A 16,172-nucleotide genomic window follows, 5' to 3' on the forward strand; every position below is an offset into this window, starting at 1 on the left:
TTAAAAATTACTTCTTAAATCATAGAATCCTTGTATATTTTTTAGTCTCAAGGATTAAACAATGTATTCATCCAATACTAGGCACCTGTTTTGTTTGTTCTTAATGTAAGAAATAGCTGGCTGAACAGCAAGAGAACAAGCTATTCCAGCTGCTTCCTTTTTACAGTGAATGCTAGTAGATTGCCAGGCAGCGTTAAAAGCCTACTGGAATTTAGGGGGGAAAATGGAAGAGAGAAGTTAGAAAACAAGGATTATAATATTCTGCAATCTTAGCTGTTCTTGGTTGAAGAGGATTGTAATTATTAAATGTAAATAAACTTTTCTATTATAATGAAAATCAAAATTATATATATAATATGTGTTATGCGTTTATAAAAAGCACAAAATTATTTTGCCATGAAGTTGAAGGGGTAGGAAAGGTTAAAGTAAAAAACTTGCAGATTTTATTCATATTTATATCATCTCAACAAAAGTAATGTCAGATGAGAATCATATCATTTTTGGCATCTCTATTGACTGAACTGTTAATAGATAAATGAATGCCTCCAGCCAAGCACTTGTAAAAATTGAATTTAGTTTTTAATACCAGTCACATGGAACTTTTCTGTCATGGTTACGATGAAGAGGTTTCTAAAAACACACACAAAGCACAGCAGGCCAAGAATTTGGTAAGCCCAATGGACTTACTACTAAAAACAAACAAACAAAAATTAACTTTCATAAGAAATCTAAGTTATATGAGAAAAATTACCTAGTCACTATTTTGTCTAAATCATACTTTAGCACCATCACAGCAGAACGTGAAGGGTTTCTGACATCTGACCGCTGATGTTTGATTTCCTGTGTTTGTGGCCTCGGCATAAAAGGGCATTTTACCTTTGCAGTTTTACTAAACTCTGAAAAATTCCCAAACTTCAGTATTAGCCTTACCTGTCCATGTAATGATTTCATGAATATTGTTATATTGTCGAATGCCCACTGACGTTATAACTATATGGGAACTTAACTTTATAAGGAAATGTATTTTGACACTAATATCTTTTTAAAGTATTCTGATCCTAAAAAAAATTCTCGAGACAAAAATTATTCTTGAGAATAAATAACAAAAGCTATTAGAGTGGATAGGTACACAGAATAACCATGGTTCTTTCTAGTTAATTTGTCTTTCACACTATCTACCATCTGTCTGGTTGATCTCAGTTGCCTGTAGCTGTTGTTTGTGTGGCCCCTTTAAGCTCCCTTAATTTACATTAGAACATAGAATTCTGTTGCGGAGACTTCACTGAGTAAGTTGAAGTGCAGCCCAGGAGTTTAACAAGCACTCCCAGGGGAATCTGGTCCAGGTGTTAGAGGGCCTCTCGTTAACAGTTCTCTAGCATCCGCACCTCTGTCCAGCTTGCCCACATGGGTGTTTCTGAAGAACAAAGAGGAAAGTTAAGTGTCTGCAGAGATTTCTTAATGCGTACAAAGTGTTACAACACGTAACTACTTCCACTCCCACATCTACTTCCAGAAAAAACTGGACTTAAAAGCTGTATTTGGTGGCTTGGCTTTTCATTCATAGACCAGTCTTGTATCTACTCATTTCTCAAAGTGTGGACTATAGGATCTGGTCTTAATTTTTAGAAGAAAATAGATGTTCGTCTGGTGAGGTGCATCATAAGCTTTACTGTGTCTTCATGTCATTTGCTGAATAAGTTCCAGAGGGTGATATTCATAGACATCATTAGCCAGCAACTCTTTACTCCTTGGGCTAGATCAGAGTCATTTGAGATTAAGTTACAGCTCTTCCATCATATTTAGCATCCATTTATTCTTCAACCATTGCATGTTCTTGGTCATATACTACCAAGATAAATGTAGAAATCATCCTATAACATTATATGAAACAGACAGGTTTATAAAAGACACCGAGTCTGAAAATAATTCTGTAAAAAGTGTTAAATATCATTTGTTTTACAAGTAGGGATACATTTTAGGGAACTTTTTTGGCAGTCCGTATTTATATAATATTAGGAATTTGACTTTCAGCAAATTAATTGACCTGATTAATTGACCTGAAAATGTAAACATGGGCATTTTATGAACTACTGAATATAAAGTTTGAAATTTAATTTTTTAGTAACTTCTTAAGAAGTAAATGTTTATAATTTATCTTTCTTTTAACATGCTTTAAGCTTTATATACTCTAAGAAATATCATTTTTTTATTTTCATCTTTTTTTAGTCTCTGACGTTAAGACTTCAAGACTATCCATCTTTGTCTCATCTTGTTGTTTATGTACCATCTATTCATGGAAGTAAGGTAACAAATGGATTAAATGGTTGTTATCAGAATGTTTTGGGGATACTCATGCTAAATATGTAAGTTATTTTTTGATGAATTCTTCAGCATAGGGCTTATCTAAAACAATGGCCAGTTTGGTGATCCACCTAAGATTGTTAAATCATTAGGATCATACTCTAACTTGAACTAAGCAGAATAAACCTGAGTCTGTTTATTCCAAGTGGGAGCTATTTCTACTTTATCGGTCTTTCAAAACCTATTAATTTTTTAGTATATTTTTATGTGCAAGACTCTGGAGGCACACAAATGAGGAGGACACGAACCCTTTTCTCAAAAAGTTACATACTGTCAGGTAGGGAGAGAGAAATATATTTGGAAGCAGGGAGGAGAGTGAGAATAAAAGAGATACCCCAAAATATATAATGCAAATCAGAATATAGCAAATACATGAAAAATGTGAAACAGGGAAGTATCTCTGATTGATGGAATCCAGAAAAGCTTTTTTATTACAAAGTAATATTTGAAATTACCTTAGAGAATAGTTAGGGTGTTTATAGGTAGAATGAGCATCCTAGATCTATGCTGTCAAATGTCAGAGCTACCAGCATGTGTGGCTATTAAAATTAATTAAAATTAAATAAAATTAAAAATTCAGTATCTTAATTGTACTAGCCTCATTCCAGATGCTCAATAGTAACATCATTGCAGAAAGTTGTAACGAACAGCGTTGTCGAGACAAAGAAACAGTGAGATCCAAGCATGGAAGTGTGAAAGTATGGGGGGGTCTTTGGAAAACAGTGAATAAGTAAATAGTAATTTTAAAAAGATGCCCCCTATGTGTAGAATAGTAGGAGAAGAAAAGTCTAGAAAAAGTGGATCACAGCCACAATGTGGAGGGCCTTGATTGGAAGATTCAGGAGTCAGTAGGGAGCTGAAAGATTTTTCACCATAGTAGTCATGGAATCAGAGCTATTTAGGAAGATGAATCTTTTTATGGTGTAGGAGACTGGGCACCTCCTAAGGGGTTATGAGGGCTTGTACTAGGGAAGTGGGAGTAGGAATAAACGCATAGTGATTTTTGAAAGAAGTGGGGGAAAAGGAAGAGGATGGAGGTAAAAGACCCTCTACTCCCCTTTCCACGTTTCACCCGACAAATTTATCCTTCAAGATCTAGCCTACGTGTCCTCTGTTTTCCTTTTCCAAGCTCCTCAGTAACCTCTTACTCCCGTGATACTTTGTTTATAACTTCTTTGAGGAATTTATTACCTGAATTATAATTTGTATGTTTATGTCTGTTGCCATCGCCATATTGTGAATTCTTTGAGAGTAAGGACCAGATAGGTTTTATTCTACTTTGCATCTTCAACCTTTAGTGACTACTGCATAAATACTTAAAAAAAAGATTCTTGAGTGAGAAAGTTGATGAAATTTGGGGCCATAATTACTAGGAAAATTTAAAAGGAAAAGGAAAAGGGGGATGTAGCTGGGAGTCATCTCAAAGATCGAGTCTCACAAGTCCCTTATAATGGATTCATTGTTTTGTTTTGCTTAGCTCAAGTGAGAGGTAATTCAGCATCTTCAATACTAAAGCTCTCTTTAAGGGTTTTTCTGTCAGGTAAGTTGGTTTTGAATGAATTAACATCCTGCCCAAACTTGGAAAGGCCCTTTTTGATTATTCCAAGAAATTACTGAGCCTTTCGCAAATAGCCAGTCTTAGCAGCCCTGTAAATACGTAATACGTCATAATACTCTTTGGAAGGTAACACTGCTGACTACTGTTGCACACCCAATCTCCCAAGGATGTTAGTTTAGGCCTTCCATGATTTCTACGTCTCGTAACCCACCATCAGAAGGATACATATATTTAAATAGGCAGTTTTAAAATGTTTTGAGTCAACTGATAATATATTTTTTGAAATGCAAATATGGAATTATCTGCATTTTTTGATGACAGAAAACAAAATAATAAAATCCATTAGAAATGTACTTATCTTGGATGTTTCAGGCACAGACCTTTGAATTTTCTTTCTTGGTTAGGAGTTTATTCCATAAAAGGAATAATCAAATTTGTAAAACAATAATAAAAATTATATTATTTTAAATACCTGTACAAAGCGATTTAAAACTGCTTCCCTGTCTCAGTGTCTCACCCAAAAATGCTTTGTAAAAATATAATGAATAATCCTGTTCAGTAAATGATTGCTCTAATCTTGTAACAGCTATTTTCTATAATGAAAATATCGGACAGTGTTCTTTGCCTCATAAGTAAAGAGGGAGAAACAAAGGCAAAGCCCCTTATCAAGATTTTCCTTTTATTCCCTCATGTATGTGCTACAGTGTAATAGCATTTTTCCTCATCTGTTTTTCACTTTCAAAAGCAATAAAAAAATCCACCCAAGAGGCAAGCAAAATAACTCTGCTTCAAACACAACCCAAGGTGTAGTTATTGGAAAAGCCTAGGATAGACCCTGCTGGCTTTCTGCTTTCTGTAGACAGCAAACTACTTGCTAGCTACAGTTAGGCATCAGATTAATTTCTTCTTCAGCTCCTGTAGATCAAAGTAGTTCGGTTGCATTGTGGAGATTATTTTAATAAAACCATTCTCAGTGCAGACAGTTGAGAGCAGAGTTCCTTATGCCTTTGTAGGAAGTACTATTAGAAAAAAATGTTGTTACAACAAATTGTAATGATGCAGATGTCTTATTTTAGTTTTACTTTTGTTGAGAAAGCATTTCTTAAGATAGCATTTCTTTTTCTTGCTTCATAGTTAATAGTATACCTTTTTTCTGTTTACTGTAAACACTGTTTAGCCTGAAATAATCTTATACAAATAACATAGCCATCTGCAGATGAAAGCAGTATGTCTCCAAAAGCCTTTTGTAGTCTAATTAGACTGTAGATACATAGTAAATGTGGGATTTAAAAAAAAGTAGCAAAATCACGTTTCCTTTTGACTGTTGAGGTATTCAGAGATAAATTCTCTAAAGGTATATTCTCTAGTTAATTTTGAGTTAACCTTGGCTCTTAATGCTTTGTTCCATCCGTTAAGGTCCCTATTCTATAAACACCTGAAACTACAAGAAAACTTTGTTATACTAATCTGTTGTTATAGAAATGACTTTATAATAATTTATCTATTAAATTAAATTAAGCTCATTCATCAAAATTTTTCAGCCTAGCATCTCTCCTTGAGGAATTCTTGCCATCTAAATATAGCCAGAGTTAGTGTGATAGATAATACCTTCTCCAAAACAGAAGTTTATACACTTTTATTTTCCACTCAAACATCAAGTGAAGATATTTTACTATGATGTTAATTTTATTTTTCCCTAATAAATTAATGTTTTATATTTCAGTTTGTTGTAGATTGCGAATTCTTTAAAAAAGAGACGAGATCCATACAGCTGCCTGTAACTCATCTGTTTTCCTTTGGTAGGTACTTTGATTTTGAAAATCTTAAGAATGGCTTTTATTTTTAGCCCAGTACTGATTTATTTTGCTAGGTAGTCATAATAAAGCAGAGCCTTGTAACATTAAATATTGTTGTGTATTTCAAGTGTAGTTCTTAGAATAACCGTATGATGTGGTTCAGTGATTAGGTTCTTATTTAATACTGGACCAGCAGTCATCTTCTGGAGTGAACTTTAAAAGGCGTTTCTCCGTGATCACATACATTTGCGGGTAATCGTGTTTGTGTGTGTGTGTTCTCATGTGAATTTATAACACATATTGGCCCTTTTTATAAAAGGTTTATTATAAAGTATAAATTTCTGTCTGACCTATGAAGGTATGAAAATTTCTCTAAATTTTTTTTATTCTGGTAAAATACACATAACTAAATATTCCTTTAAATTTTATTTTGAAATAATTTTAGACTTACAGAAAAATTACAGAAAGAGTACGAAGTTCCCGTATGTCCTTAACTCACCTTAGCATAAACAATGCAATTATCAAAACTAAGAAATTAGCATTGGTACAATACTGTTAACTAAACTGCAGGCTTTGTTTACTTTCCATTGGTTTTTCACCAGTGGTCTTACCCTGGTTCCTATGTTGTATTCAGTCTCCTCTGATCTCTGATAGCTCCTGTCTTTCCTTGTCACCATAGCTTTGACACCTTTGAAGAGTACTGACCAGTTGTTTTGTAGAATACCCCTCTATTTGGATTTGTCTAATGCTTTCTTATGATTAGATTGAGGTTATGCATTTTTGGCAAGGCTGTCATAGAAGCGATATGTACTTCTCAGTGCAGCGTATCAGAGGATGCATGATGTCACTAAGTCTAATTACTGGTACTGTTAACCTTAATTACTTGGTTAAGGTGGGGTCTGCCAGGTTTCTCCACTATAAAGTTACTGCTTTCCTTTTTTTTTCTTAAAGATTGGCACCTGAGCTAACAACTGTTGCCAATCTTCTGTTTGTTTGTTTTTTCTGCTTTTTCTCCCCAAATCCCCCCACTGCATAGTTGTATATTTTAGTTGTGGGTCCTTCTAGTTGTGGTACATGGGCTGCCACCTCAGCATGGCCTGATGAGTGGTGCCATGTCCGTGCCCAGGATCCGAACTGGTGAAACCCAGGGCCGCCGCGGCAGAGCGTGTGAACTTAACCACTCAGCCACAGAGCCGGCCCCTTTCCTTTCTGTAATTTATAAATATCTTGGGGGAGATACTTTGAAAATGTATAAGTATCTTATTTTTCTTCAAAATAACCCACTAAATTTAGCATCCAGTGGTGCTAGTCTGAAGCAATTATTACTGGTATTCAGTATTTATTGGAATTCTTCCTAAGGGAAAGTTGTCCCTTCTCCTCCATTTATTTATTTACTTAATTTTTATTTATGTCAGTATGGACTCCTGGATATTTATTTTATTCATTGGGTTATAATCCAGTACCATTGTTACATTTTTTTGCTTAAGTTGTTCCAACTTTGGATATTGGGAGCTCTTTTTGGGTTGGCTCCTGTGCCCTTTGGCATTCCTCATCCTTTAAATATTTTGTTTTATATTCTGTTCATGAAAAGAATCTGTGTTACTTGAGAGAAGAAACTTAAGATTTTTTATCCCACCCCCACTGCTTTTTTTAGTAGAAAAATACTCAGAACAATACAGAAATGAGAACTCTGAATTGCCATCTCATTGAAGATAGCAAGCTTGTAAAGTAAGAGATCTACCAAGAAAGCATGCCTTTTTGAAATTGGAATATGTACTTTATTTTTTAAAACACATACCTGTGATTGAAAATCCTTATAAATGTTTTTTTTGGAGTTTATTCAAGGAGGATTGGATTTTTAGGAGTTTACTTCTCCATACCAGAAGCGAAAACCTGTGAACTCTTTTTTCATAGTAAAAATCTATTGGCATTATTTAAACATTGTGTAAGTAATCAGTACTTTTTTTTGTTTGTTCTTTACTATTCTAAGTAATACAGTACTTTTAATTCAACAGGATTGTCATCAAGGAAAGTAATATTAAATACAAGCGGCCTGTTCTATAATATAGAGCTCCTGAACTTTGGACAGGTAATTATCCTGACTATAACGAGGATTTGATTTTACTTTAGTTTTAGTTAAACAACCAATAAACTCTTGTTTTTTTTCTTTTTGTGGTCAAACTCTATTAGATATACCAAGCTTTTAAAATCAACGTAGTAAGCAAGTGCTCAAGTGTCAAAGGTAAGCGTATTTTCTGGAAAAATAGTATTGTCGTTTGAAGAATCAATAGGTCTTCAGTTGAATTTCCTATAATATTTATTCTTCCGTATATTTTATGTGAATTAAAATTAAATATATGATAATATAAAAGCTGTTTATATTTCCAACAAATATAATATAGACTCCTTCTTAACAGTAAGCATCTTCTGTTTCAGTTTAAAAATCCAAATTTTAATAATACTATATGTCATGCTTATTATAGAGTAATTCAGATTTAGCTGTTTAATGTTTTTCTAGTTTCTTAGTACTTCTCATATGCTCTAATATCTTTTGCAAGTCTAGTTAAACATTATTATTTAATAATCCTCCATAATTTCTTATTATGTGATATAATTCTTACTAATTATTTTTTATGAAATGAGTGTGTAGTTAGGTATTATAGTAGCTTATATAAGATTTAGTGTAATATAAGGTTAGTAATACATATTTCTTTTATGTTTTCACAGAAGAAATAACTAGTATCTATAAACTTCATATTCCCTGGTCTTATGAAGATTCACTAACCATTGCACAGTAAGTCTATGAAAGAATTTACCTTAAAATGGTGTTTTTGAATAATACGTTACATAATTACATTGAAGAATACGTCTTGAATAATAGTTTTTTTATTTAAATCATAGTGAAATTATTAAAATGCCTCTTAGTAAAATGTAGGTATCCTTTAGGTAGCATTATGCCCATAAGGTAATATATGATAAGATAGTACATTATAAGATAATGTAAATCTTATTTAAATGATCTAAAATTTAAACGTTACTTGCTTGAAACATGAACCCATTCCCACCCTCTCCCCCAACTCCTCTAACTAGAGGGAGTGTTCAGGCAGCTGTGGTGCGACTGGAAAAGTGTCCATCCGTAATAATGTGTCTGGCATCTAGCTTCCTATACGTTATTTCATTGTGTTGTGCTGAGGATTGACTTAGCCATGGTTATCTCACAGCATTTTGTATTTGAGAATTGATATATATCTTTTCAGGGCACCGTCCTCCACAGAAATTTCTCTGAAACTGCATATTGCTCAACCAGAAAATGATAGCCATGTAGCATTATTAAAAATGTACACATCATCAGACTGTCAGTATGAGGTAAGTTGTGTGTTTGCTTAATCTTTAAGATTTAGTTATAGAATAAATTGAAAATATATTCTTATATTAGCCTCAGATATATGATGATGTGGAAGTCATTAAATATAAGAAATAGACATTGATAATACTTTAAATATTCTCCATTTTGCCTATTTGTACTACCTCAGTATTTCCTTAGCTGGGCCGTTGAAAGTACACATCTTAATAAGTAATAGGAAATAAAATAAAAATTGAAACTGTAGCTTACCCTTCTAAATTTGGAAGCCCAAAGTCCACAATCCTCTATAAATTGAAGAACATAATGAAGTCAGCTGACGTGGCTTTACTTCAGTGATCGACATGATGCATATTTGTTTCTAGGCCTACCAGATAAGTTTAAGGATCTTCTTTCCTTTTTACTAGTTATTTTAAGCTCTGTTAGTCATTAATATGTGCAATTTAGTGCCTCTTGTATTTGTTTTACAATCGCAGTAGATCTCTTTGAGCTAAGAGAAATAAGGGAAATAAACTTGAGAGTAATATTTTGTTTACTTATAGATTGGTGAACTGAAAGTGTCCCTCTCTGTATCAGAACGTGCCACGGTCTAAGGATTCCAGATTTAAGTGTTTGAAGTACTCATTTCAGTGGTGGAGACATCACAGTTTCTGATTTATGTTAAATATCTTATTTCTACTCAACTGCTTTAAAGCAAGCTTAAATATTGGGATTCTTTATTAGAACTAACTTTCTTAGGGTAAACTAGGATTGGTAGATCAAATGAATCTGTTCCTACAACCAAGTTTCAGTTGGACCAATATTGTGAGTTATTTTATGGAGTTTATTAATGCTTTGATATCTTGCTTTCTGTTTTAACATTGAAGGATTTTCCAGGGCTGCAATGCTTTTTAACTTGTACCTTCACATTTCTAATATTACAGAGATAGTAAGAATTGTGTTAATAATTTGGCTCCAGATACTGCATACTCTCAAAATGTCCATTTTTTACAAATACTTTATATTTTCAAAAGTCTATATTTTGACAAAATATGGTCATTTAATAATTTCCCTGTGAAATATTTATTTCCTTTTCCCATACTTCCTAATATCAAAAAGGTATATTTATAGTAGAGATAATTAATGATGAATTTTTTAAAAAATACTGTTTTGGCTTAAATTTTATTAAATACGTTCTGTTTGTTCCTGGTCTTATGTGAAATCTATTTTTATGAAATGTACTCAGAAGTGGTTTAGCTTAACTCGATTTAGTGCTATACAATTGTAGGTTTGAGATTTTAAAGTACTGGTTATATAGTAGGTTGATCACTTTGTGCTTAATTTTTTAGCAAACATATATGTAGCTTCTGGACTCAGTCATTCAATAAATTCCTTTAGCTTGCATGATTTGCTAATAAGATATTCTGGTTAATCAAATATTCTTGTTAGTAAAAGTTTACCACGTGTACCATAGCATTCATCCAATTGTCAAAGACTTAGGATATGGGGAAAATACCAGACAGGAAAATTAGACTTGATGCAAATTAAACATTGGTGGTTTGGAGGATTTCTTTTAAGATCTTGAGTGCCTTTAGGTTTGTCATTATAAAAAGTTAATGATTATTTTGGTTTTTCATTATAAAAAAGTTAATGATTATTGCTTAGAGATATGCAGAAGTGTTCAATTTAATAAAATGTGAACTAGAGGAGTTTAGGGAAAATAACCTTTTTTTAATGGTTGTCTTAAACTAGGTGACGGTTAAGACTTCCTTTTCACAAATACTTGGACAGGTAAGAGAGACTCCTCGTTGATTCTTTATTGCCTTGTGAATAGATACTATAAGGCAGGGGTTGCAAACCTTTTCTGTAAAGAGCCAGATAATAAATATTTTAGCAGACCACATATGGTCTCTAGCCGCTGCTGCCATGCTACAGCTGCTTCTTTCTCCTTTTCCCTTCTTTCTTCCACTTTAGTAAAATCTAGAAACCATTTTTGGCACACAGGTCATAGTTGGCCGCCTCTGGCTTTACAGTGACACTTTCATGTTTGATACTTCCTAGAAATGAGAGCTGACTCTGGTTCCCAGCAAGTTAATATTTTTGACTAAATGAAGGTCATGTTAAGATTTCATGTTGGCATACTATGTTATAATTCATAGTCCAATAAAATCTGTGGGCTCTGTCATGTAAATGAACATTTTGAAAGAACTTTTTATGTTGTGTATGCTCAGTTTGTAAATGATAAACATGTTGAAATAGTTTATAAATTCATTTGGGGGTTATCTGTCTATAATTCATAGACAAATAGTGTTAGAAAAATAATTTATTAAGTACAAGAACTACTATAATATATTATTCGACATTATAATTTGCATAATTGTACAAGCTGTATGTATGTACATAATATTGATTGGTCAGAGAAATTATATAGTTTTAAAATTCACTAATATTTTTATTATACCTTTTATTACTTTCACTTTATTTTTTGGTCTATTGTGTTTTGCAATCCAGGCATGGTATAATTTTTCTAATTTAAGTCATTTAATTCTATAATTGTAATAAAACTCACAAATCAAAATTAAATTGGAAAATTTTTTTATGCCTTGTGTCATTGGATCCTCACGACAACCTGGTGAGAACTAGATTGAGACTTTTATTAAAGTTGTGAACATTGGAATTAATGTATAAAAATTTCATGCTACATTAGAAAGAGAAGATTAAATGTAGGTATAAATTGGAAAATAGTATCATAGTTATAATAAATACTATAAAATTTTAAGGTACCAATTATTAAGAAAAGTTATCTCTGGAATACAGGGGAAGAATTCATGCCGTTGTACTTTTAGTATGTCTAAAAGGCATGTTACTGTGCACAGAGGTGTGGGCTGAGGATTATGACATACTCTCTTATCCATATCATCTCTGGGACTCATAATTCAGATTAGTGACCAGAAAAGTCAAGTTAGCTTGATACTCTATAGTCAAGCATAATTATACGTACACCAAAAAAAGACAGACTAGTATTCTTGTTTAAACATGGAAATTTTTCTAGAAAATGAGGATGTGTGGGTGTTACAGGATCAGAGGTAGGTACTTTTTTAAATGTTGAAGAATTTGTAGTAATTAAGTCCTTCTCAAATTATTAAAAAGATGTAAGATGCTCTTCCTTCATATTTGTTTAATTATTTGGCTTAAGAGCAGTAGGAGAATGAACTGAACTTGGATATCTTATTTGTCTTTTAAAAATAATACATATTTTCATTGTTACTGATTCAGTCAAAGAAGACTGGGAAGAGGAATAAAGAGAAACCACTTGGGGAGAATCTTTAGCCTTTGATTAGATATTTTTCATAAAATTAATACTGTTTTCAGAAAAAGAAAAGAAAATATATTTACATATTCTTTAGTTTACTGTTATGAAAGAGAGGGCAAAAAATAAACTGCAAGTTACTTTTCTCAAGAGAATTATATAAACTGTAGTAAATTATTTCCATGTAGGAATGAAGTCCAGTGTTGCCAGATCTTTAGATTTTAAGAGAAACTGGAAATCTGGATTTTCAGATAAAATCTTTTAATTTTTCAATGTGGGCATCTAATTCAAAATGTGAGGAAATACTGTGCCAAGTACTAAATCAACTGAAGTGCGTCTGCAATTTGAATATGACCCCTGGAGGCCAGTTCATGACTGTTGATTTAGTTGTATCTTATGTCAGCTGTATCTGTGGCCCAGTGTAATACTTAATACTCACAACAATGACACTCATTTATTGACAAGAAATTTTTGTTCAGAAGACTGTGTAGGATCTCTTACCAAATTTCTAAGGACAATGAAGGGGATTAAAAGAATAATAGCTAATATTTTCTGATCACCTACTTGTGCCAGTTACTATTTCAAATACTTTACACAAATGACTACATTAAACCTCAAACTCCCCGTGAGGTAAGTGCAGCTTATCTCCATTTTACCATAAGGGCAGAGAGAAGGAGGGGGGAAGTGACTTCCCCAAGGGCGCAGAGCTAGTGAGAGGCAAAGCTGTAGTGGAAACAAACCCTGGAGTCTGACTCTGAGCCTGCTCTGCTGCTTGACATTCCTTCCATACTCTTGATAACTAAGGTATGCTGTACATGTCCTAGCACATCATTAAGCAGGCAGTGAGTGCCATTTGGAAATAGGTAGAAAAATTACCTTTTCCCTTTCAACTCCTCTCCCTTCACTCAAAGCTGTAAACGATAAATCATGACTATGGGCTATAAGTTTTTTGAGTCTTTCTAATCAATTTTAACCTGGGAATTCACAGAGGAGCTGCAGGGAGACCTTGAACTTCCTGAAATTTTACACAGCATTTCATATAAACATGTATTTCCATAACTTTCATCAGATTTCCAGAGGAGTCTGTACGTTTTCTAAAAAATTCTGTGGAATGGAGAGCATGCTTTAAAAAGGAAATTTCCATGGCCAGCCCAGTGGTTTAGTGGTTAAGTTTGTGTGCTCTGCTTCGGTGACCCAGGGTTCACAGGATCGGATCCTGGGCATGGATCTAGCACCACTCGTCAAGTCACGCTGTGGTGGTGTTCCACATAAAGTAGAGGAAGATTGGCACAGATGTTTGCTCAGTGGCAGTCTTCCTCAAGCAAAAAGAGGAATATTGGTGCAGATATTAGCTCAGCAACAATCTTCCTCAAGCAAAAACAGGAAGATTGGCAACAGATGTTAGCTCAGGGCCAATCTTCCTCACCAAAAAAAACAAAGAAAGAAAAGAAAAAAGGGAAATTTCCTGGGGACCAACCCTGTGGCCTAGTGGTTAAGTTTGGCATGCTCCACTTTGGCAACCCGGGTTTGTACGTTTGGATCCTAGGCGCAGACCTACACCACTTGTCCACCATGCTGTGGTGGTGACCCACATACAAAATAGAGCAAGATTGGCACTGGTGTTAGCTTAGGAACAATCTTCCTCACCAAAAAGAAAGAAAGAAAGAAACTTCCTTTTGAAACTTAATATTAAAAGAAGAGCTTAATGCTTTGTTTTTGTTACATGTGTGTTTTTTACAGAGATTGGATCAGCTAGGACAATGACTTGAGACACTAACGTAATGGTTATGAATTTAGGCTCTGAGTTAAATCCCATTCCACAAGATTTCCAAAGACAGGGAAGGACATAAAAGCCTAATAATAGCAGCTAATATTTTTTGATGGCTTGTCATCTTCAAGTTAATATTCTAAATGCTTTTGCGCAAATGAACATATTTAAGGTATTGCTAGAGGTGGTTGTTAAGACCACCTGGAAGGTAAATACTATTACTGCTCCCATTTTACTGATGAGAACAGAGAGAGATAACAAGTAAGTGAGTTGCTTCTCTGTTATGTTTTTAATTGTGCAAGTTACTTGGGCTCCCTGTGCCTGGATTTCTTCTTCTGTAAAATAGGAATAAGAACCATCTCAGAGGATTTTTGGTGGAGAGCATGAGATAATGCATATGAGATGTTTAGTGTCATGCCTGGGACATATTAAATGCTCATGAAAGTGCCTTGTAAGAAAGTTAGTAGCATATGCTACACAATCATGCATTGTCTTTAATGCCTGAGACACTCAGATAACATGTTTCTAATAAGCTATGTGTTCTTAGCATTTATTTCACTTGGAGTTTTGATACCCATTACTTGAGGTATCTTTGTGCCCATTTCAGGGAAGGTATAAAGTGAAGAATGATGTTTTTTATTTCAAGTGAAAGTGCATGTATTTCATTACCACGAATGCTGAGAAGTTTCCCATCCATTTGCCTGTTTTCTAGGTGGTTCGATTTCATGGTGGAGCTCTTCCAGCGTATGTCATATCTAGTATCCTTCTTGCCTATGGAGGACAGTTATACTCTCTTTTCTCAACAGGTAGGAATGTTTCTATTCCCTCCCTTCTGCCTTCCTCAATGCTTCATCACTACTTTTTATCCCACATGTGGCTAACAAAGAGACATCAGTTTCTTGAAAATTCACACTCTCTCTCTCAAGTTTAGAGGGGTTGGAGATCCTCTAAGTTTTAAGAGATTCTCAAGAAATTCCTTACTGTTTTCTCCATTTTATACCCTTGTGCTTGAAGTTTCTTCCCTCTATTCTGAGGCCTCTTAAGAGGTGAAGTTTCATTGATGAGGATCTTGTTCATTCTGTTCCCGGTGCCTAACGTAGTGCTAAGCACGTACTAGGCATCCAGTGTAATGTAATTTTGGGCTGTACCAACTGTATCAGTTAGGTCCTGGCACACTGAATGGAATAATTTGAGAGAGTTTAATGAAGGGACCATTTCAAAGGTGTGTGTAGGGTTAGGGGAAACCAATAAGAAATCATAAAGCACCAGGTTAGCAACAGAGCCATCTGATGCTCTTAGGTACCAGGGCAAGGGAGGGAGGAAACCTAGGGAGCTGTGGGGAGGGCAGCATTACTGCAGCTGCAGCCTTGGATACGGGAATGCTGCAACCACTGTCAGCCTACGGCTCAGCAGAGAAAAAGGCTGGGAAATAAACACGCTAACTTTATTTCCTCCTACCCTCCTAACTGCCAGTGCCTCTCATTCACTGAACCCAACTGGAAGCCAATTCACAAAACCCTCCAAGAATTCGGAGTAAAGTAAAGAGTGGAGAGTGGGTCTGGAGAGGCAAGTGTAGACTATGTAGGACCCTGGACAAACCCCCCCTAGAGTAGAAGAGTCTCCCAGGGGCCTAACCTGTGCAAGGCTCTCACACACTTGTTGACTTGGACAGTAATCAAAGGAGGCAAAAGATAAGAAAAGAGCCAGGCCAAAATAGATAAAAGCAGTCCAGAAATCCCCGCCACCATTTCCGTCTTGCCAAATCCTTCCACAGCTACTCTTTCCCTTTCTATGATTTTTTTGCAATTTTAAATCTGCCTTTAGTGTTCATTTTAACCTATATTCTAGGACGAAGGGAGCAACGTTCAGTGTGATCTTCCCAGATCCAACCTTTTAATTAAGAGATTATTCTGGCAATATAACATCAACCATGCTTGAATATAAATTATTTTTTAGAGAGACACCTCATTCTTCTTAGTTCAAGTGGCTTGATAATTGATTCTCAAACATACAGGATTCATATCTAGATAATCCACAGA

The 16,172-nt window shown here is 34.5% G+C and overlaps 1 protein-coding gene across 1 annotated transcript in view; it reads left to right on the top strand.

The window, feature by feature from the left end:
- LOC124233494 (GPI inositol-deacylase) overlaps window positions 1–16,172 on the top strand; it is a 63,062-nt gene that overhangs the window by 37,125 nt on the left and 9,765 nt on the right. The window contains exons 13-20 of the mRNA XM_046650634.1: window positions 2,227–2,304; window positions 5,643–5,718; window positions 7,731–7,804; window positions 7,906–7,957; window positions 8,443–8,509; window positions 8,973–9,081; window positions 10,808–10,846; window positions 14,846–14,939. Coding sequence (XP_046506590.1) covers window positions 2,227–2,304; window positions 5,643–5,718; window positions 7,731–7,804; window positions 7,906–7,957; window positions 8,443–8,509; window positions 8,973–9,081; window positions 10,808–10,846; window positions 14,846–14,939 — 589 coding nt within the window. The remainder of the gene's footprint in view (window positions 1–2,226; window positions 2,305–5,642; window positions 5,719–7,730; window positions 7,805–7,905; window positions 7,958–8,442; window positions 8,510–8,972; window positions 9,082–10,807; window positions 10,847–14,845; window positions 14,940–16,172) is intronic.

The sequence above is a fragment of the Equus quagga genome, unplaced genomic scaffold, assembly GCF_021613505.1.
Source record: "Equus quagga isolate Etosha38 unplaced genomic scaffold, UCLA_HA_Equagga_1.0 203_RagTag, whole genome shotgun sequence".
NCBI lineage: Eukaryota > Metazoa > Chordata > Mammalia > Perissodactyla > Equidae > Equus > Equus quagga.